General features: G+C 43.4%; 2 protein-coding genes and 1 long non-coding RNA gene across 3 annotated transcripts in view; 1 reads left to right on the forward strand and 2 right to left on the reverse strand.

Annotated features, from left to right (window-relative positions):
• MYO1F (myosin IF) overlaps positions 1 to 2,862 on the reverse strand; it is a 167,463-nt gene extending 164,601 nt beyond the window's left edge. Inside the window, exon 1 of the mRNA XM_083179189.1 lies at positions 2,687 to 2,862. Within this exon, the coding sequence (XP_083035315.1) occupies positions 2,687 to 2,689 (3 nt within the window). The 5' untranslated portion in view covers positions 2,690 to 2,862. The remainder of the gene's footprint in view (positions 1 to 2,686) is intronic.
• Positions 1 to 24,053, forward strand: part of LOC146067566 (uncharacterized) — a 176,923-nt gene that overhangs the window by 123,507 nt on the left and 29,363 nt on the right. The window lies entirely within an intron of this gene.
• The window catches only part of ADAMTS10 (ADAM metallopeptidase with thrombospondin type 1 motif 10), a 148,036-nt gene continuing 138,650 nt past the window's right edge, over positions 14,668 to 24,053 (reverse strand). The window contains exons 23-26 of the mRNA XM_083179191.1: positions 19,986 to 20,190; positions 16,673 to 16,849; positions 16,422 to 16,578; positions 14,668 to 15,968 (exon numbers count right to left, since the gene is read on the reverse strand). Coding sequence (XP_083035317.1) covers positions 15,859 to 15,968; positions 16,422 to 16,578; positions 16,673 to 16,849; positions 19,986 to 20,190 — 649 coding nt within the window. The 3' untranslated portion in view covers positions 14,668 to 15,858. The remainder of the gene's footprint in view (positions 15,969 to 16,421; positions 16,579 to 16,672; positions 16,850 to 19,985; positions 20,191 to 24,053) is intronic.

Raw genomic sequence — 24,053 nt, forward strand, 5'->3', positions numbered from 1 at the left:
CATATTATCCTATGGGGAAAAAACGTTACAGGTTTGCCAGTCGATATCTCCGGTTCCCGGGGGGCTAGAGACACGGGACTGGGCTTGTTGGAAAGCCCTGGTCCTCAGCTACAAAATAAATGACAGGGGGGGCACGTGCCCGGGTGCCTCCCCCCCTGAATCCGCCACTGGGCATATGGAGATAGATATAAAATAGATTGCGCTCTATTGATAGAGCAGTAGGTAGGTGGCTTGTGACTGTGAATATAAAAAGACATACTGCAGGTGAATCATTTCTTATCTCTAAATAAACTCTAAATGCTCCAAACTATCTTATACAACTTTCAGGGGCTGATTCAGACGTGACTGCTGATCAGTGGGATTATCGAATGACTGTGCATGTATATGGTATGTATCATGCATGCTTGAGCCTAAATAGTGACAGAAATTGTATATGGTTTGTAAACCAATGTGTGCGAAGGTTGGCTGACAGGAAGCCAGCATGGGATACAGTCACTAGCTCTACAAGCTTTAGGTCGATACCAATAGGTCGACATGACTGAAGGTCAACATGCAGGAAGGTCAGCATGGCTGAAACATGCTCCGGGCACCGTGGCACCTAGCTACACCACTGGCCGAGCATAGCGAGGCACCATGCCCAAAGCATGGCAAGCGCAGCGTGCTACGTTTCAGTGTCCATATGGACTGCGTCGAAATTCGTGACAAAAAAGTGAAAAACCCAATGTCAACATTTTGACTGTCGACGTTCCCCATGTCGACCTAATGCTTTTGTCAACCTAATGACATGTCGACCCAACCCATGTCGACCTTCATGCATGTCTGCCTTAATGCATGTCGACCTTCAGTAATGACGAGCTAATGCTTGTCGACCTAGTTGCTGTCTACTTAATGATCGATACCCTACAGTACATACAGTAATTTGAGTCCAGGGTCTTCAAACCTCTGGGCCCCATAGCAATGGTACCCACAGTACAGTAGCTACACCAGTGCACAGTGCCCTATTAGCCCTGCCAAATAAACTCATTTATACAGCAGTAATATGATCAACTCCTTTCACTGGGGTCACCTTTGTGCCATTAGAGCTTACTGTATATGAGAAATAAGCTAATATGTGAACATAAACCAATATGTCAGCAACAAAAATAAAGCAGCCCTGTCCTGAAGTGACTCCAACCAACACCATCTTATATCTTGAAAATGTATTATTTACTGTATGAATTGGTTGATCCAAAGACATAATAGGCAGGTATTCAAGAAGTACTTTTAATTGATCCCACATATTTCTAACTTTCATTCACAGCAAGTATAAAAGTGCTTATAGTAACGCAACAATTATTTATATATATATATATATATATATATATATATATATATATATATATATGACTGCCATTGGAGAGGTTCAAATATCACTGGAAAGAAGCTCCTAATATAGTTATGGGGCGGACATTATAACACAGCAATTATAAGATAATACAAAGTCTGTTCTTCAGCATCTTTAAAGGAAATGTGTGTAGTAATTGCTGAACCAGTACACATAGGGCTGAGCTGCACTGTTTCCTGTTGTGACATAGATTGCAGATTAAATCTACCATAAACAGAATAATACCTTTCTGTGTAGTATCTACTTAATAGCACCATGATTACAACATCTGTAAATGTGTAAACAAGTGTAAATCTAGCGTTGAAAAACTGTACAATGCAATGTTCTATGGAGAGTATACAGTAAGGGTTAGAAGAGAACAAATGTATTACTGCCTCACAGCACTGAGATCTTGAGTACGGCTCCCACCATGGCCCTAACTGTGCACAGACTGTATAGTTTCCCATCAGTGTGCGGGTTTTCTCTGTGTACTCCGGTTTCCCCCCACAAGCCAAAATAAAGTAATCTGTAACCAACAATATATAAAAAATCCCTTGTCTTTATGTGTGTGTGTGTGTGTATGTGTGTATATATATATATGTGTGTGTGTGTGTGTGTGTGTGTGTGTGTGTGTGTGTGTGTGTACAGTATGTTATGTTTTTCATCCTTGCTGGCGGGTCGCCAGAACGTACGTGTATGTGTATGTGCGTATATATATATATATATATATATATATATATATAAAAACACTGGCAGTAATGATAATGATAATAATATATCATACAAACAAAATTGTTGAAAGAAAATAATTGTAGTAATTATCATCTGGAAATTGAATTTAGAAGATTATAAATGTATCTATGATTATGCCTAAAAACATATGTTCTTTGCAAACAAGCTTGATTCTAAATGATTCAAAACATTTCCAGAGGGTTCCATGATGTTAATTAGATCATCCTTTAGAAATCCTGTATCTCTCAATTGAAAAGTGTAAAAATATATGGAAAAAATATGACAGTGAGGTGGCTTTTAGGACTGACTGGTTACAGACAACTGGATATATTAGTCTTATTCCCATCTCCCTCCCTTAGTAACACAGTCACCAATACAGACACTACAACTTAAAAAAAAACTATGTATGTAAAAGATTTAAAGATTATCAGTAGCATGTTACCATGTTTCAGTGGTTCCAATATAACCACATTTCACCACTGACTTCAAGGCTTGTCATTCAAATTTCTGATGACCTAGCCCTTGTTGCTGTATATAGGGAAAGCCAGTACTTGGGAGATACAGGTGTTGCACAAATAAATAGCATACTACCATTGCCAGTTGTTTTCCTTCTGTCTTGATTGTGCTCCTGCTGGGCCAAATCCTCTGGACCCTAAAATGCCATCATAATCCAAGTGTTGATTGAATAAGACATTCTTTGTTCCTCTGTTTGTAGCTTAGTGAAAAACTAGTTATTGCTAAAGTTCCTCTCTCAGTCAGTCAGCCACTTCCTTTTTTGAAGTAGAAAGCTTTACAAAAATATTATTTTGCTTGGGTGGGGTATGTACAGTACATGTGTAGTCAAAAGACATAGGATTTACAGTATATATATAGAACATTAATCATTTGGGGTTATCCACCCTCAGAATTTTTTTATATGCTCACATGCTCTTATACATTATTAGTCCTTCATCCAATATCAATAAAAAAAATTACAAATTCTGTCCCCCCCCCTTTTTTATACTAAAACACACTCATAAGTTGAAGTAAAATGCCCTTAGGTGTATCCCATAAGAATTAGCCTTTTTGTGTTATATGTTGTATTGTCCTCTACTCCAGGGCTGGGCAACACCGGCCCTCCAGATGTTAGTGAACTACACATCCCAGGATGCTTTGCATTAGTTTTGCTATGTGGCCATGCTGAAACTGATACAAGGCATGCTGGTTTGTGTAGTTTATCAACATCTGGAGGGCCGGTGTTGCCCAGCCATGCTCTACCCCATGTGTGTCCTTAGTATCCCGGTATTAGCCATATGAAGATAATTTGGACAGGTTATATTTTTTTTTACTTATGGCATATCAGCCCATAAATTGTATTTACCTGTGTTTTATTATCATTTAAAAAAAATGAAAACATTCTGCTTTTGAATCTATATAGCCTATCACGTCTATTATTGTATACAGTACTTTGACAGTTGTTTAGAAGTAGTACTACAGAGTATCTAGAACAGATCTGTTGTGAACATATACAGATGCCGGTCTTATAATTAGTAAACACATGGGTCTTTCACAATGAAGGTTTTATAAAATGGGTCCATGACGCAATTCTACCATGTAGCAATCTCCAGCTTCCCCATTGATTAAGATAAAAAAGAACAATACTTTCTCATATTTAAACTATTATTGTGAGACGTGAAAATATATATAAAATTTACCTAAGTAATATATTATTATTACTTTTCCATCTCTGTCCCATGTTGCCATCTAATTGCACACAGGAAGGGCTGTCCACACTGATAATATTAAATATAACATTGGAAAAGCTTTCCTTTCCAATATGGAATTTGATCTGAATTTATGTAAAGGCAAATACTAATCCATCTGTGCTAGCCAATAGCTATGGAGGTCTCTTCATAATACCCAAACTTAACGGCACAAGGACAAAGAAAAGAGCCACTGAGATGTAAGATATTATGTTGAGCAATCCTTTTAAAACATATACCGGGGGTTCCCAATCTTTTTCTAATCACGGCACCCTAGAGTATCAGAATTTTTCCAAGGCACCCCTAGGCCCAAAAAATATATATCAAATTAAGTAGATTGTGTTTATATGTGCTGCTTAGGTTCAGTTATGTGGTAAAGGGCAGGATTTGGTTCTGATTGTACACATTTTATTATTGTCAGCTACCAGCACTGGTTTTGTCCATAAATAATTGATCATAAATAATTTGAATTGGTCCTGGACGATCAACCCGAGGCACCCTGCAAGTGTCCTGAGGCACCCCAGGGAGCCTAGGCGCACAGTTTGGGAACCACTGAATATACTTTATGGAACTAATTGAACATGGCTCCCTAATTACATAAAACGGCAAAAAATAAATAAAAAGTTTTACAAAAGAAATACATTGTGATTAAAGTACCACGGCGGATTCCTCTAACTGAATAGCAAAATGTCATGTCTGCAGGATTTACCCTATGGTGAGCAATGTTACCGCAGCTGATATATTAAAGTGACAAGCATACAGCTAACTTTGCAGCTACATATAGGGCCTTATTCTGCTTGGTACGGTGGGACCGTATACGAGCGGATTAGGTTTTTTTTTCATCTGCAAATGCGTAGCTTTCGCTATGCGCATGTGCGGCGACCGCGCACCGCTCAGGGACGGGTCTCTCCATGCAAAAAAACCTGTCCGCAAGAGTACGGTCATTGTGGGCGGCATGGGGGCGTTTTTATGGGAGCGGCTGGAATAATGAGGAAACATGGGCGTACACGGGGGTGTGCACAAAAAATGTACGGTGCTACAACTGCTCGATCGGCAAACGCACCGTGCATTTTGGGCCAAAGATAGCTCCAGACCACCCCTAGAGATACCGCATGAGAGTGGACGCCTGGGTCTGCTAATTAATGCTGATTACTACACCTGAATGTAATAAGCAATGCTGCAGCCTATTAAGTGAAAACCATGATTTCACTACATGCAAGCCACACACAACCCTCAAACACATTGGAAGCATATCTTTCTACACTTCTCTACATGTAACGGTTGTTTTAATTTTAGGTAAGATTCATTCTAAGACCTGCTTATATATGTCAAGGTAGTTATTTTATAACCATCTACACACATTCAGTAAGTGTTTTTGTATACTTTAAAAAGCAGGACACTCAATTCACAGAAGTGGACATGTGTCAACTTTTCCACTGTAACACCAACATAACTTTATTTAAAAGTAAAACCAATGTGGGGACACCTAGATAGTGATTAAAATGCAACATTAGAACATAATAAATAGACATGTAATGAGGGTTAAAATGTTGTTTTATTAGGGTGTTTATTAAGGTAGACAATTTAGTTATTAGAAAACAATTATTGAATAACAATTAGAATAATTAATTAAATGTCTTAATTATAGTTGAAAGGCTAGATTAGCAGGGTCATATATGTGAAGGGTGTGGAAGATAAGTGTCAGACACTAAAAAGTGTCTGTCACTTTAAGAAGCGCGGTCCTGCTCACTGAGGCCCTTATTCTGATCGGTGCGGATATATCCGCGTGCGTTCGGCCCGCCGATGTTTTGTGTCTGCGCATGTGCAGAGGCGTCTCTGCGCATGTGCGAGCGGGGCGTATGGCCAAATCCCGCATGATATGTGAACACTCCGAACAGGGGGTGGAGAGGGGCGTGAAGGGCTATTTGGGCTCATTAACATATGCATACGCCCCGCGTTTCATGGGCGTTCCCATGAAAACGCTGGGCGTACGTATGGTAATGCAGCCGTGACGCACGTGTAGGGGGCGGACATATGACATCGCCGGATGTCAGCTGCCCGCCAAGATCCCTGCTTTTGCACGGAAAAATGTCCGTGTGGTCTGAGGTTGCGGGTGCTGGTGGAGCACTCGGTCCTGCATTCGATGGTCTGCGACCATCGAATGATGGGGGAGGTTCCCTTAGATGGAGGAGGCGTATTCCGTGAAAAATACACGTGCAGTCCGTTCGGACAGCTTCTTACCGCATATGGACGGAGTTGGCGATCCGTATGGAAGGCGGGGTTTCGCACGCACGGTCCTGGCCGCATAATCGGCTCCGGCCGCACCGATCAGAATAAGGGCCTGAGTGACAGACAGACACTTTTTAAGGCTCACACACACTAGAAGATTTTCATTTCAAAAGACTTTGCCAAAATCTTTGATAGATATATCTGTCACCAAAGTAGTGCGTACACACTGAGATATTTTCCTCAAAGAGCAAGAGATTTTCAGGAGGAGAAAGACTTTGCAGAAAATTTTTCATTATAAGGCTATTTACATAATGGGCGGGGTTTAGATTCCAAGCATCGGAGCAGGGTACATTTTATACAGTGCATTCCTGTTCTTGGGGCCTGATTCAGAACTGATCGCTGGGTGTATATTCAGAGCCCAGCGATCAAGTAAACGCCATGCAACCCGCCCATCTACACGGCTGCGATTTCATTTACAGCTGTGCATTTTTTTTAAATTGGTGGGCAGTGGCGCTGGTAACGTATACATCGCTGCTCCGGTTTTTTACATTGGTGGGCAGTGATGCTGGTATACATCGCGCAGGGCAGCGATGTATACATTGACAGCTAATTTTTTGACTTTGGTGGGCAGTGGCGCTGGTAACGTATACATCGCTGCCCTGTGCCAGCGATGTATACTTTACCAGCTCATTTTTTTACATTGGTGGGCAGTGGAGCCACTAACATATACATCGCTGGCCTGTGCCAGTGATGTATACATTAGCAGCTCATTGTTTAACATTGGTAGTCAGTGGTTTGCTGGTAACTACCAGCATAATATCTAAAACATTGGTGGGCAGTGTTGTTAATATGTGCCTAGTCACACATTCATTGGTGGCAGTGGACTCACTTATAGCACAGGGACAGCAGCACAGCACAGTAGATATGTGATGTAGAAGCTGCTGCTGCTTCTTCTGCTCCGCAGCGGCGCCTTGATAATTTAACAAGCGGCGGAAGGAGCACGGCGGGCAGACGGAGCAGCAGCAGGGCGGACGGAGCAGCAGCAGGGCGGACCGGACCGAGCAGCAGCAGCCGGGCGGATGGGTGGGTAAGAGCGTGGGACTGGGGGAGGGAGCGGGGTGGGGGGAGGAAACAAGTTGCACTGAGATGAAGCTGGACGGGGACAGGGGGAGAGAGACAAGGGGACTAGGGGACCAGTGCCGCTGATCTTAAGCTGGACAGGGACAGGGTGGCGCGGCGCCGTTTAAGTAATGTGGATGGGAATCGGATAGCAGGACAGGGGACAGGGGACAGGGGGCAGGGGGAGGGAGCAGGGGGAGAGAGGCTGGGCCAGCAGCATCTAATCTTTGGACCATCATCGCTCGCCACATACACACTGAGCATTGATGGTTCCAAAATAAACCATTATCGTCAGGCATGCTGGTTTTACCAGCAGATCAACCACTTTCCTAGCGATGATGCGGGAGCGCGCATCATCGCTAGTGTGGGATCTCTGGCCCATACACACTAGGCGATTTTCAGCTGAAAATCGTTAAGTGTGTATGGGCCTTTAGTGTCTGACACTTATCTTCCACACTCTGCACTTATAAAAGGGACCAGCACTCCCTGTATAAGAAGCAGCGAAAATCCTGCACAGTTAAATAATTAAATAATTTACCATTCTCACTAAGTGACAGATTTATATATTTTTTCACACTGCTGATATATACCTGTTGGGGGAAATTGTAATTAACCTCTTGGGAATTAGAGATCTAGCACGACTAGCGCTACGGAGTGGCCCTAGGGTCACTAATTTTTCTGGTGATATATGTGAAGGGCATGCCACCCTGCACAGACGTACGCTCACTCTCACGATCGGTGACACACGCTGAGTTTTCCATTGAAAAAAGGTGAGACCCATCCATGCACTGTGGCGTACGCTCCGATATACGGAAGATGTCGGTGTGAAAACGGACGAGACCCATCCGTATACGGTGGCGTACGCTCTGTTGTACGCCAGTTAACGGTGTCTAAGAGGAGACCCGTCCGTATACGGTGGTGTCCGCTCAAGTTTACGCCACTCCCCATTGTCGGTGTTTGTGCCCGTCCGTATGCGGATGTTTTGTGGGCGGACTTACGCTCACCATCCGCGTAGGGAAACGTACGGTGAAACGGACCGTACGTACACTGCACCGCACCAACCAGAATAAGGCCCATAATGTAATATGTTATTCTGACACATAACTTTCTAATACCATTTCATACATGTGTGGTGATAAATATCCATACAACAATAGTCAATGTAGGAATAGAAATGTTATCAGGCAGAAGGTCGACAACTATCTTTTGATTTTATTTAAAGCCGTCTAGACCTAGACATCTAGGGCCTTATTCTAGTTTACTCTTTCTGCCAAAATCCTTCTTAGATGGACAAAACCATGTGCACTGCAGGTGGGGCAGATGTAACTTGTGCAGAGAGAATTAGATTTGGGTGGGGTTTTACTTCAAAGTGATATCTATATTGCAGTGTAAAAATAAAGCAGCCAGTATTTACCCTGCACAGAAACAAAATAACTCAACCAAAATCTAATTCTCTCTGCACATTTTACATCTGCCCCCCTGCAGTGCACATGGTTTTGTCCATCTAAGAAGGATTTTGTCAGAAAGAGTGAACTAGAATAAGGCCCCTAGTTCTGGACACTGTCCAAGTGTACGGCAGCCCCTCTGGGCACACTATTCTATGCTCCCTCCATGCCCCAGTGGATGGTAGAGCATGCAATACCGCCTGTTCTGGAACCACAGTGGGGAAAAAATAAAAAAACCTGTGTCAGCCTTCTGCATTGTCGACCTAAGGACCCTGTCGACCTTTAGTCCCTGTCGACCTTCCGGTGTTGACCTTTCTTGTGCCGACCTAATGACCGCACCCCTACAGAAACACAATATATTTTAAATATTTTTAAATATGAACTGTCTTATACAATTTGAAAGCCATTCCAGATTATCTTCAATAAGGTGTTTGCAAGGCTGGTGTAATGATTCTCTTCAATTGCATGCTAACAGCCATTCACTGGTTGGCTACAGTTGGGAGGCAGGTAAATTATGCTGGACTCTAATTGTTGGATAGCTCCAGCCATCCACCAGCCAGCATGCTGACAGCCATTCACTGTCTGGCTACAGTCTGGTAAGGAGAAGAGAATGCTACCTGGTTGATCTGTTTGTGTGTGATTCACAATCATAGCGACCAGGCAGCATTCTCTACTGCCTCCCATGAAGCTCTGGAGGCAGATGCCCACAATCCAATCTGCCCCCGCTTGAAGGCCGCTACAATTGAAGGGATCCTGGGTAGCTGCCCATTGAGCGTTAAGGTGGCGCTGAGACCACCCCTATCCAATTTTTCAAAACATCAGATGTCTTTAGTGTGAAAACATAACTTTGATCTTCTGAGTACATTTGTACATTACAGTGTATTTTGCAATTAGTTCACTGTAAAATAAATACATTGAAATTTCCTCTATTTCAAACATCATAGTTTCAGTTTTCAAAGAGGAATGGCTCACACATTACATATGCATTTTTTCAGTCTGTACTATACCATGGTCAGATAGAGGAACTGTTTCTAAGGGAGGGACTTTTAATAACCATTTCATATCATGGACAGAGAGAAATTGCTTACAGCGCCGCAAGGTAACAGTGTTGAACATATTTGTAACTGCTCCTGGTGTTGTTGACATTAGTCATTTGGTTACAGCATGTCATCACATCCCAGAGGTGCTTCATCTTATTCCAGACCAGGGGTGTTAAATGATCCCTGTTGCCTGTAGGAAATGTGTGGTGTGTATGTGTATATGAACACACACACACACACACAACTTACTGAAACAGGGGCAGATTTATTAAGCTTGGAGAAGAGATAAACTGGAGATAAAGTGGAGAAAAGGTAAAAGGAGATAAAGCACCAGCCAATCAGCTGTGTTTGAAAAAGACAGTTGGGAGTTGATTGGCTGGTGCTTTATTTCCTTTTACCTTTTCTCTGCTTTATCTCCAGTTTATCTCTTCTCCAAGCTTAATAAATCTGCCCCTTAGAGAGATTTGTCTCTCAGCTGGTTTACAGGGACTGGAGCCCGCAGTGAATTGGCAGGGCTCCAGATACGTTGTGGGACAATCAGGGGCCGATTGGGCCACCTCTAGCCTACCATTGGTTCGGTCCCATCCTGCCTAGCATTATGGAATGCAAAAAGATTTGTCTCCGCCACTCCTCTCTAAAGGCCCATACACACTTAGTGATTTTGGGCTGCTTCTAAGCGATCTGCCTATAGTGATGGCAATGCTCCAGTATCCTGGAGCTGGGCTGCCCCCCCTCGCCAGTCGGATCACATCTAGAGCTCCCAGGCTCTATTAATGCTGTGCATATCTGCTCCTCTTCCAGGGACAGGTCTGGGGTTTTGGAGGAGGACGGGAAGATGCGCACCTCTGGTCCCTGTAAAAAGGAATGTATGTGTGTGGATCAATGTGTCCTTACAATGTATGTATGTATATATGTGTGTGTGTATGTCAGTGTGCCCATACAATGGGGCCAATACAGACCCGTTCATAATGGGCCAAATTCGCCCCATATCTGATGGGACGGGGCCCCAGGAGCGAATGCCTTTGGTGAGTTTCACACTCACCATAGTGTTTGCTCAATAGTGTGCGGAATGGGGGCAGCAAGGGGCTGGAGTAGGTGTTTATGGGCGTGCTCTGGTGTGAATTACATCAGTGCTGCTGTAAATGCAGGTGCCCCCTCAGGGCTTGGAGCCTGGAGGCAGACGACTCCATTGCCTCTGGGAGTAACGACCCTAATGTGCATCCCTTTAGATATACAGTATTTACTGCAGAGTCTGCCGGCCAAAGGTAGCACAGCAGCTAGGAGCCACTACAGCTACTGATCTCCTTAATGTACTGCAAAAAAGTTACATCTCTCTCTCTGTGCTGTTTTATCAATTCCTTGCTGCCTGTTTCACTTCATCTCCCCGTTTTCTCTCTCTTGTCGTTCCCTGTTCCTCGTCTCTCTCTCTCATAGCCCCCATTGTTTCTGTCTCCCTCTGTTCCTCTTTTTCTCATCCTATGTCTCACACACCTCTCCCCGTTCCTCCTCTCTTGTACATCTCCCCCTGTTCCTCCAGGGATATTTCTGTGGGATGGGTGTTTCAATGTTGACAAAACTATTCAGCTATTCAGAAGAGGCTCTTCTGCCCCCCCCCCCCCCCCCCTCTCTCAACAGACTCCACCCCCTTTTCTGAGCTGGTTTCAGAACTTTCCCAGGCTGGTTTTCGTCACAATCTGCCCCTGGGTACAATGGTCAGTTTCTGTGCTCTTGAAAAGGGGCATGGTCTTCCAAACAGGCATTTTCATCACTGAGAGCATGGCCAACGTTCTGTGACAATTGGGACAGTTGTGAGGTATGAATCTGCAGCATGCAGAATCAGTGTTCACCAGTACTGTATGTTCCGTCTCCCGGTCCAGCAGCAGTGGTAGGAACGTCACTTGTGTACTGCAGCTCAGGCTAAGTGGTATCAGACGAAAGCCGCCCTGTCCCCAGTTGCAAGTTTTAGTAGGGCTCCTGAAACAGATAATTTACTATACAATTAACTATACAGCAGGCATGCTGCAGAGCCTCCATTGGAAGAGAAGAGATCACAGTTGGATGCCTGCTACTATTAATTGGCATAGTTAGAGATCGCGGATATAACTATTCACGCACATAAGCAATATTAAATTGCTTTGGCAATATGATGTTCTGAAACTGGAGGAACCATAAATTGCTCCAGAAATATGGTATTGGACACGGCAATTCTTGGTAAGTCAGGTACCAAAATACTGAGCCAATTTATGGGCATATTAATCCATATGCCCCTGGGTGGGATGTACAAAATGGTAAATGTAGCCAAAGGGCCTAATTCAGACTAGAATTCAAAGCACATTTTTTCTGTAATGAACAAAACTATGGCCCTCATTCTGGTTGACTCGGTAAGCTGCAAAAATTGCAGTTTACCAAGTCCCAGAGGGAACCCCCTGCAGCCCCCCCCCCCCCCGTGCTCATATTCCCTCGCAACCATTAGAGGGGATATCCCCTCGCATGTCCTGCTGGTGGAGAAATCATTCCATGGTCGCCGACCATGCAAGGATTTCTTCAGTGAAGACTGGCTTATATTTACGTGGGCCTGCCTAAAGGCAGGGCGGGCGGCTGACCTCATGTGACATCAGCCACCCACCCCGGCCCACCTCCTCGCATTTGCTATCCCATGGGAACATCCAGTGTTTTCATGGGGATGCTCATGAAATGCTGACGTTCCCATGGGTGACACCTTGGCTCACTGCCCCCCACCTGCACTGTCCAATGCAAACGGATTGCCGACTATGCAAGTCGCTGAGTCAGTTCGCCCAGGGACCCTGCACATGCGCATACATCAGTATGCGCAGATGGAAACCATTGCTCCCCCATGTGAACGCGCGGGAGAACAATTAATTCAGAATGACCCCCTATGTGCACTACAGGTGGGCAAATGTAACATGTGCATTTCTTATATGTACCAAGCTCTGGCATATGATACATAGTGGAGTTTGGACCTGGTGGGTAAGGCCTTCTTTATGTAACGTTGCCCAATAGTAGCCTATGGGCTTCTCTTCACAAATATCAATGTTATTGTACTACACCTAATCTAATTTAGCATTTTTTCAATTTACCTTCTCATTTTATATATATTCTCATTGACTATAGTCATTTAAAGTCTTCTATTGATGCATAACAACACCTGATTGCAAAACACACACACACACACACACACACACACACACACACACACACACACACACACACACACACATATATAGAATGAGCACCCTATAAAATATTTCCAGTTACAGTACTTTAACTCATACATTTTGCTTATACTGTAAATGTTGGTTATACATTTTCACAATTAGTGGGAGGAATGACACATGTTTCAGTGGAGTTTGTTCTTTAGTACTGAAAAAGAGTACACATACACACTCAGGAAACCAAATAATGATCGTTGTTTGGTCACATTAACAATTATATATCTAGGAACAAGAAACAATGATACACATTTGTTGTCATACTCAAGTAGTCAGCTACAAAGTAACACAACCACTTATAAGCAATAAAATAACCAAAACAGTTACTATCAAGAAGTAGTGATGTCAATAAAAAAGCATAATAAAAGCAGCACTCATAACTGTATGTGCACTATGGTCTTGTTTCCCACAGCCATGTAAAATTAAAGCAGGCTTTCTGATAATTATTTTACATATTTGCAGTTAGTGATGTACCAAATCCATATTTAAGGATTTCTCCAAATAAAGAATTTAAAAAGCAAAAAAAAAAAAAAAAAAAAAACATTAAACTAAATATTTGAACCAAAGTTTACTTAGAATATCAGTTAGTGGCTTGGGTATAAAGGATAAAATACTATCTGTAATTTTAGCTTATAAAAGTTATAACTTTTTACAAATTAAATTTATAGCTTTTTACATATTACATTTTTAAAGAATTCAGTCAAACCAGAGTTTGCTTAAAGCCCAGTACCGGACGAAATTGTGGATTTGATGCACCACTAGCTGCAGTAGCACCAAACGAATCTTTACAAAAAAATAAAGTAAAAAATTAGGACACTTTACATTTCTGATATCTCATTTGTGCATTACAGACATTCAAGAATAAGGTTCAAGGAGTGAATATAATGTAACCTTTTGCAACCACTTGGATATTAGCTTTCATCATTCTAACACAGTGGTTCCCAAACCTTGGCAGTTAACATTACCAAAACAGGTATCTATCAGTTATGGCCAAACAATATAATATTTAATAGCCTTTTATGTACTAACAATTAAGTGGCCACTTTTGTGCATAACATCCAATTTTGGTTGCTCTTGATTAGCTCACTGTAAGACACCACCATTATATTTCTAACAATTTGCCATGATCTGATATACACTAATGGCATATGTATTTTAGGAGGTACTTAGTATCATGTGGCCACATAGGAATGTCCACCCAATGCTCCTGTAAGTTTGCTGCAGTGTGTATACCACACTATACCACACTACACAGTTTGGGAACCACTGTTCTACCTATATTCATTGGTTGTTCTGGGTTACAGTAACTTTGCACCATTTTCTAAGAAATTTATATAAACATAGCACCATATTGTTAACTTAATGTGTGAAAAATATTTGTAACCATATAGAAATTGGTTCAGTAAACAGAACAATTCTGCATTTTGCAAGCAGATTCAAACAGCACCAATGGACACATCATCTGAAAAATAGTTAAAATTAATTTATAGCCATGAGTGAATGTGATCCCCATGGTGCCTTCTGGATAAATGTAGAGTAGAATAGGAACAAACGGCGGCACTCAGACGGGATTTTTTAAAATAAAATCTTGTATTAGCAAACATGCAAAAACCAACCAACCAACGTTTTCGCGGATTCATCGCCCCTTTGTCAAGGTGTAGGTGAGAACAAATAAATCAAACAGTGCATCAAATAAGGTAAGCACTGTTTGATTTATTTGTTCTCACCTACACCTTGACAAAGGGGCGACTAATCCCCGAAACATTCTTTTTGCATGTTTGCTAATACAAGATTTTTTTGAAAAAAATCCCGTCTGAGTGCCGCCGTTTGTTCCTATTCTACTATATATACCTTGTGTATCATCTATATATATGTCTAGTGTCTGATTGTGTGTCTCCGAAAAACACTGCCATCTGTTGGCAGCAAGTGAAACTACAACTTTCTCTCTCACACGTACACAAACACAGAGGCAATCACAAGGTAGAAGACTCGCTTTTGAAGCACTTGCTTTGAGCACGCTTACTAGTATATATATGGCCATGTAAATACATCCCTTAGTAATCCACAAATCTTCTATATATTTTGGGCATGGTTAATTCCATTTTCATCTCAATTCAGTGTGCACTTAGATCATGGAGTAGATTTGCTAAAGCTTCTAAAGAAAGATAGGTGTTTGTGTTGCCTATAATAACAAGAGTCTGTCTTTCATTTCAATGGCAACGCCTCCACTTTTTACATTAGTAAATCTACCAAATTGTTTTGCTTTAACGTCACGTGGGGTTACATACAGAACTTGATAGTCCTCCAGAGAAATTAAACATTTAAGTACATTATAAGTATTCAATTTACATTGAGTTCTGCAGTCCATGAGTATTACATAATGCTACAGCTCATGGTGAGACAACAACCTTATGTTGGTGTTTGCAGAAATCACCAGTAGATCATTCAGAATGGATGGATGCCATAAAATGGAGACACTATATAGTTGTTCTTTTAAAAATACATTTGTATGTTTGTAATAAAATATCATTAACCAAGGACACTGCCCCTTGCTTCCCAGCAGTATTGACCCTAGGCGTGAAGTGCTAATGGCTATGTTTATGTATGTATATGCCCCAAGATTCAAGATATGTGAAATATATACTTAAGTATGGAAACGAGCAGAATCTGGATAAGTAAGAGACATGTAAAAGATGAAGGATGAGTCAAAGATGACACAGCGAGAAGTGAAAAAGAGGAAACAATGTATGTACAGCAAGAGGAGGGGCAGACAGAAAAGTAAATGTGGAGCAATGAAGTAATATAGAATAACATCAGTGACAACAGAAGCATACACACAATGGGGAAGGTGACTAGAACATGTATCAGCTAATAGAGCACAGTCTGACAAACAAAGTCAGAAGTTGGATAAAAACACACTAAAATAATGATGAAATAACAGGTTTCTTTTGAAAAGAATCAGTGTCCCTGACAGGTCCGGCAACACATTTGTCTGAAGTAGGGTCGGCTGCAGAACTTAAATTTGAGCACCAGGGGGCAGTAGGCCACTTTGTTTACATCCTTACATTCTGGAGAGAGAAAAGAGGAAATAATGTTAGAGGCTGGGAAGAACAAAGAAAAGGGGTCATTTGCATATAGGAAGGAGGATAAAATGTGTATAGGAGGCCAGGGACTAGTGTCATGCTATGGGAGGAATGACAGACTAAGGGTCAGATTCTCTAAGCTTCAAAAGTGATCAAATGGAGAGTGATAAACAATCAGCCAATCAGCTACTTTCTGACATTTTTCAAACACAGTCTGTGACATGGCAGGCAGGAGCTGATTGGCTGGCTGTTTATCACTCTCCATTTTATCACTTTTGAAGCTTTGAGAATCTGGCCCTAAGGTTTAAAAGCAGGGAAAATAATAACAGAATGATAATAATAACTGGAGGAAAGGAGCTAAAGACGAGGATTGCAGTAGATCAGGGCAATCATTTGAATGTGCCGTATGATGTTCTGGAGACTTTTAGAGGTTCTTACCATCTGGGCTGTCAGAAGGTCCAGCCTCACATTTGTTTTCACATTGCTGCATAGCAGAAGGGCGCAGGGACTCTATGCATTCCACAGATGGCTGCCCTGTGTGGCTCACACATTGCACAGAGCGCCTCTGCTGCCCAAGTCCACACTGTGCTGGACACTGAGAAAAACAATGATAGAAATAATTATTGTAATAGGTACTAAGCATCCCGCCGAAAAAGTATGTCAAAGCTGGTCTCAGTTTTATTCAGTACCTCAGCCCAATCACCTGTCACCCAGCGTGGTGGGGGACACCTCTGCAGGGTACATCTCATGCTAGTTGCAGGCTTGTCATTCACTTGGCACTGGGCAGGAGGTAAGGTGTTTTCATTGTCCCCTGCTTTGCAAAGTATAACTCTGTGCCTGTACCCTGGGCCGCAGCTTGGCGTGCACTGTAGGTAAAAAAAAGGTTTTATTTGTAATATCATTGAATAGCCTTTTTTTTTTTTATTCATACTTTGGAATCTAAGCCCTGATATTTAAGGCAGTAAATAAAATGATATCCTTTTAATCTATTATTCACACTATGTAAAAACAGCTGTCTGAGTCATGTACATTGGTCATTTCCAGGGGCCGATTGGGATGGATAACCAGCTCCAGATATTTCTGGAAGCAGCCCTAATGGGGGTGGGGTCTGTGGAGTTGATGGGTATATGGGAGGGCGGGATTATTACCCTCTCAGAAGCAAGAGCTTATTTTCACAAATAAACTGACAATGTTTAGTTTCTTGAAACTTGGTGGTATACGCAATATATGGGTTCCTTTATGTAGGGTAAATCAGTTGAGCAAATTGGATACAATAAACTGTATGCTCGTAATGCATCAAGCATTGTTAAGTGCTATACTTATAGGACTTCTGGGTTTATGATATGGAGCCCTATTTGTGCAAGTGTTGAGTGCCCCAAGTGCCGTGGAGGGTGTGGGGTGGGATCCGATTGGATACCTTGCAGAGGGGCAATGTAACGGAAGCCCATCGTCGCCACATCTAAACCCGGAAATCTATTGCTTTCTGGAGCTTGGGGCATATGCGGTATGCAGCCAGACCTCCACAAACTGCATTGTTTGCATACATGTGAGGTATGGTGTGGGTTCACCAGCAAATAGAGCAGCCCTTAGCACTGGTCTTGGGGCCATGAGGGGTTACTCACAGTGCTCCACAAAGGCAGGGTAAGTACGCAGGATTTCTAGAGTGTGTGATCAAATGTTATATTTTTTGATGCTTTATGTCCTTTTAAATCTGGTAACTTTTTGTCCACTGAAAGCATGAAAATCAACACATCTTTTCATCACATGTGCCTTCCAGTTTCTTTCAAATGCCTCCTCCACCACAGGTTCTGCTCCTCACAGGGCTGTAACTCTTAACCAGATATTGCATAGTCATAGAATGACACTTATCAAATAAGTCAGTTCTTGAAATTGCTGCTCTTCTAGGTGCACCCTTTAACATCATGTTAATATCTAAGAGCAACTGGTTAACCACAAGTGGTTGACCACACAAGCTCACAGAATGACACCAGTGAGTGCTGAAGTGCATAGCATTTAAAATTGTATGTCCTTGGATGAAACACTCACAGTTTCCGTGGCTGAGTAGCCACACATAGATAACCATGCTATACATTTTCTATAGCGATAGTATATTGGTATAAAGCGATATATTGGACTCTGGATGAGTGGAAATGCCTGTTCTGGATTGGCTGATCACATTTTACCATCTGGCAGTCTAATAGATGAATCTCATTGTGGCACGTTACATAAGAGCACTTCCTTACAGCAGGGCAGAAACTAGGATTTTTGTCACCGCTGGCAGGGCAGTAAATTGGTTTTTACATTTTTTATTATTAGATCATAGGTCCTGATAAGACCTTATTGGTTTAATGACAGAAAACTGTACTAGTTTGTGATGTTTAGCATGTCAAAAGAAAACGCTATTTCACTAATCACTGCTCTGCGAATTTGCGAGAGAGGTTCATTAAAAAATGGATGGCTGAATTTAGACTAAGAATTTGATTGGCCTACACAGAGCCATGACCAAAACGCCACTAAACACAATTGGGATGTGTCACAACTCTCGGAAGGACAGTTTGGATGCTGACCTCCATAGTGTAGGATTGGCTAATACGAAGAACAGAGGCATGGAGTCTAAAGTGCCGTTAGTATTGACCAAGGATCCCAGCAAAGTTTGGGCTTTGCTGAGCCCGACACAGGTCATAGCTTTCTGTCTGGGTTCATAAGTACAAGGCTGCAACTGATAACAGATTATCTACTGTAGAAACTTTGGAAAACATTTTTTGAGGTTTTATTTGTGGGCTATACAAATACATTAAAAAATTCTCATGAAAACACACAGGTTCAGTGAAACCTTTGTGTTTTTGCTGGCTGCACCCCATTTTCACAGAAAAAAGGGGCTGCTTTCAGGCATTTGGTTTCACCTGCCTGAGGCAGTCAAAACAAAATCCCTGATAAGCTGAGGCACCCGCCTGCTTATCAGGGCTAATTGGATAGCCCTCGGTGATACAATTACTTAAGGCCCCCATACACTAGGGCGACTTGTCCTTAGGACAAGTCGCCCCCGACTTCCCCCTGAGCTTCCCCGGCTGCTCCCCGGGGAACTTGATTAGATTGGCACTTGATGTGCCATTTTTTACATGTGATAAATCGTCTCGATTTATCACATGTAAAAAACCCGGGGAGCAGGGGGGGGGGGGGGCTACAGAGGTGGGAGCAGGGGGGCTGGGGACGCTGCGGGGGACACGTCTGTGTCCCCCACTGCTGGGGACGCTGCGGGGGACAGCGTCTGTGCTGCGAGGCGGTAGAGGGAGCAGGGGGGGCTGGGGACGCTGCGGGGGACACGTCTGTGTCCCCCGCTGCTGGGGACGCTGCGGGGGACAGCGTCTGTGCGGCGAGGCGGTAGAGGGAGCAGGGGGGGCTGGGGACGCTGCGGGGGACACAGGCGGCATAGAGCCGGGCAGGGGGAGCCGGCCGGGAGCTGTCAGTAATGAATAAAAAAAAAAAGCCCATACAATGAATGGGCAGCCTGTGATTGGCTGCTGAGCGCTCTCTCAGCCAATTGCTGACTGGCTGAGAGAGCGCTCAGCCAATCACAGGCTGCCCATTCATTATATGGGCTTTTTTTTTTTTATTCATTACTGACAGCTCCCGGCCGGCTCCCCCTGCCCGGCTCTATGCCGCCTGTGTCCCCCGCAGCGTCCCCAGCCCCCCCTGCTCCCTCCACCGCCGCGCCGCCCCACTAGGTCCCAAGTCGGGTGGTCGGACGTGCAGCAGGTCCGACCACCCGACGCAGATCCGATGCGCACGGGACCGCGCATCGGATCTGAGGGGACATCAAAACTAGCCGATATTGGTCCGATTTCGGCCAGATCCGACTGATCTGGCTGAAATCTGACCAAAATCGGCTAGTGTATGGTGCCTTTAGTATTTCACCATGGGTGATTAAATACCCCAGTTAGGCTTTTGAATACTTCAAGAAAATAAGTTCCTTACATTTCCATTTTAAGCATAATGAGTTACCTCAGACCAGTCCAGTGCCACCCACTCTGGTGGGCATTCATTGGTGTTGCAGGGCTCCAGCATGGCAGGACGGGTTGGTGTACAGTTGCTGTCATCCAGCGATCTATTCTCCCCTGTTGATACTCTACGCTGGCAGATAACACTGCGTGTACGTACACCAGAGCTACAGCTTCGGCTGCACTCAGACCATGGACCTACTGACCACCTAATATTGATACAGTTTTTATTAAAAATGGAATATAATAATATATATATATATATATATATATATATATATATATATATATATATATATATATATATATATATATATATATATATGGCACACAAGAGCTAAGATTCAGAATATGGCACACAAGAGCTAAGATTCAGAATGTTTAATACTTATTATGAATAAATAATATTAAAAGTATGCATCACATTCAACCACACTCGACCTATGCAGTATGGGGTTTATTTACTAAAATGGGATTTCTATTGAAGATGGGATGTTGCTCAATAACCAATAAGAATCTACATTTTATTCTCTAGCAATTTCTAGAAGATAATAAATAGAATCTGGTTGCACATAGAAACATCCCATCTTCAGTAGAACTCCATCTTTGGGCCTAATTCAGCCCTGATTGCAGGACAGATTTGTTCTCAAAATGGACAGAACCATGTACACTGCAGGTGGGGCAAATGTGACATGTACAGAAAAAGTTTTGAGATACTTTCAAACTCAAATCTAAATTGCAGTGAAAAAATAAGGCAGCCAGTATTTACCCCAGTGCTCGAAGTGGGGCGGTATACAACGGTATGGCATACCGACACTTCTAGCACCGGGCATTGCATTTTACCTGCACAGCTGTGAACCTGTCTCATGGCTGTGCAGCTCCGCTCAGCTCAATCAGATTCAGTGCATTTACTTCCGCGTTCTGCACTAAGTGGCTGCTGTGCTGCATATTCAGGCACTCCCCCATCCTTAATTCATTGGTGGACAAAGAGAGAGGGGGCCGGCTGAAGAAGTGTATGCAGGCACGCACCTCCCCAATGACATGCCGTCTGCCTGGATAGTGTCCTCCTGTGTCCGGAAACATGGTTAGCCCTCACGGCTCCCTGTATGTCTGCACGCGTGTCTCCCCTCCCTTCCGAATGACTGCTTGCTTGACCCCGCTCCCTTCCACATGGCTGCCCATCCTTCTACCCTCCCTTTCGCATAGCTTCTGCTCGCTTGTCCCCACTCCGCTTCGCATGGCTGTCCATCCGTCTCCCCTCCTATCCGCATGGCTGCCCGCTTGTCCCCGCTCCGCTTCGCATGGCTGTCCATCCATCTCCCCTCCCATCTGCATGGCTGTCTGCTTGTCCCCGCTCCACTCCGCATGGCTGCCCGTCCATCTCCCCTCCCTTCCGCTTGTCCCCGCTCCCCTCCGCATGGCTGCACATCTGTCTCCCCTCCCTTCCGCATGGCTGCCCGCTTGTCCCCCCTCCCTTCCGAATGGCTGTCCGATTGTCCCAGCTCCCCTCCACATGGTTGACTGTCCATCTCCCCTCCCTTTTGCATGACTCGCTCATCCCCCCACAGGTCTGCCCATTTGTCCCAACTCTCCGCATGTTTGACTGCTTGTCACCCTTCTTGTTTGTCCACTCGTCCTCCTCTTGACTGCCCGCTCATCATACCCCCCCCATGCAAAGCTTCCTGTCTGTGCCCCCCACCTGATAGTACAGGAGTAAGTTTGGCAATGATGTGCCCGAATAGAATATGGGATTGACAGGTGCAGTGGTTAAGGAAGATGAGTGTGCTGCATGGGCAAGAGAGGATGAAGAAAGTTAGGGATAAAGAGGGATATAGGGTATGATATATGTGCAGGGTGTAAGTAGGTTAAGAAAAAAGAGGACCAATGGGGAAATAAAATATTAAGGTGTCCTGATACAGTGTTGGCGGCCGCAATGGTTCTATCTCCCGAAATACTGCATTGAAGTGGGGTAGTGGAGTGTACATGTGCACACTTCCACTACCCCAATGCCAATGAAGCACAGGCCTCAGGGCAGCAATGTCCCGACTGACCTGAGCCAGTGGAGGTCAGTTAGTACCAGTATGCTCCCACTACCCATAGATAGTTAACAGTGCAGCACTCCTGCTGTTCCGAGTAAGAGATCAGGGAGCCCCCTGGCTGCGGTCAGTTTTGTTAATTGCGGCACCACTACAGTACAATACATACTGCAGTAACAATAAGTGAGGACACAACTGTATGGGGAAGAGGTGGATGGACACAATGTAGCTAGGGAACACAGGTTGGGTAATTCTATATAACTAATATGATTTATTTTATTCTATATAGTGTTAAAACATATCTAACTTTGATTTTACAAAATCCATAAAGGTTCGGGAGCTGTAGGCTTACCCCAGATTCTCAGGTGATCTATAAAAATTTTCATACCCCACTTTGACCACTGATTTACCCTGCAACAGAAGCAAAATAACTCAAAAGAATCTAACTCTCTCTGCGCATGTTACATCTGCCCCACCTGCAGTGCACATGGTTTTGCCCATTTTGAGAACAACTCTGTCCTGCGATCAGTTCTGAACTTGGCCCTTAGTAAATAAACCCCTATGTTTGTCAGAACCCCTTAATGCCATTTCCATATTGTACAGACATGACTCCCACTGAAGAATATAGTCTGTGTTGACCAAGGTGCCCATTTAAGAAATATAGGGTGGAATTTAATAGGATGAGCGATTTAGAAAGTCAGAAATTTGGTAAGAAATCTCCAGGTTTTTTAAAGTGGCAATCATTTACACTTCAAACTCAAACTGGGTTTGTAGTGTAAATGATTGCCGCTTTAAAAAAAACGGACATTTCTTACCAAATCTCTCATTTCTGAATCTCTCATCCTATTACATTTCACCCATATTTTTTTTGTATGCTGTGCGTACTCATGCATACTCATTTTATGTAGGTACTGTAAATTGTTGAGTATTGTTAACTTGTGTCTATTTCTGCCTACTGAGGCAGAGTACAGGACTGGTATATTCACCTACAGTAACTGCAACACAGAGATACAGTACATGGATGTACACGCATATGCCATAATTATGGTGACCATCAGCAATGCATTCTAGCCACTTCTGATTCTGGGCCTCGTTCATGTTTGCACATATTTGCTTATGAAGCTGCAATTTTTTTAGGCTATGGAATTTCTAGTCATCACAAGTGAAGCTGCCACCCAGAAAAAAAGCTAAATGCTCACCAGAGCCATCACTAACTCATTCACAACAGCGTAAACATATGCAAACTGTAAGTAATAAATGAAACATTGACTCTTAGGGCAGCCCTATGGATATGCGCATACATCCCAATTTTGATAGGTCCCTGGTCGGGAATATGGCACAGCCCACCATGTGAGGGCCTGAAAAAGGGGTGCGGCTTCTGATACCCCTGTTTTTGCCTCTGTTTGGCCATGGCCAGCACTGTGTGAGTTGCTGACCACTCTCACCATCTCTCTTCATGTTTCCATATGTACATGATCATGGCTGAAGGCAGATACACACCTCAGAAACGGGCATGACATGCCTGCGTGTTTGCAGCCACTCTCATGTTAACTCCCCAAATGTTCACTTCCTGACAATCATTCTGTGTATAAACTGTCAGTGTGACTGTGAGCACCACATTAGCCAGAATTCCACTGGTTCTGCTAATAAATATGGACCTTCATTTCATTATTCTATCGATATTAACAATATTGTTCAGTTTGTATGCATTATATCATTTCCCTAGAAGACCCACCAATAACCTTAACGATATTGCTGGGGGAGCGAATCATACAAAGGCCCTTATTCTGGTTCACTCGCAAAGGCAAATCCCTTCTCAAATGGACAAAACCATATGCACTGCAGGGGGGCAGATGTAACATTTGCAGAGAGAATTAGATTTGGGTGGGATTTTACTTCAAAGTGAGATCTATATTGCAGTCTAACAATAAAGCAGTCAGTATTTTCCCTGCACAGAAACAAAATAACTCACCCAAATCTAAATCTCTCTGCACAAGTTACATCTGACCCCCCCCCCCCCCCTGCAGTGCACATGG

The sequence above is a fragment of the Crinia signifera genome, chromosome 1 (assembly GCF_055691185.1).
Source record: "Crinia signifera chromosome 1, ASM5569118v1, whole genome shotgun sequence".
NCBI lineage: Eukaryota > Metazoa > Chordata > Amphibia > Anura > Myobatrachidae > Crinia > Crinia signifera.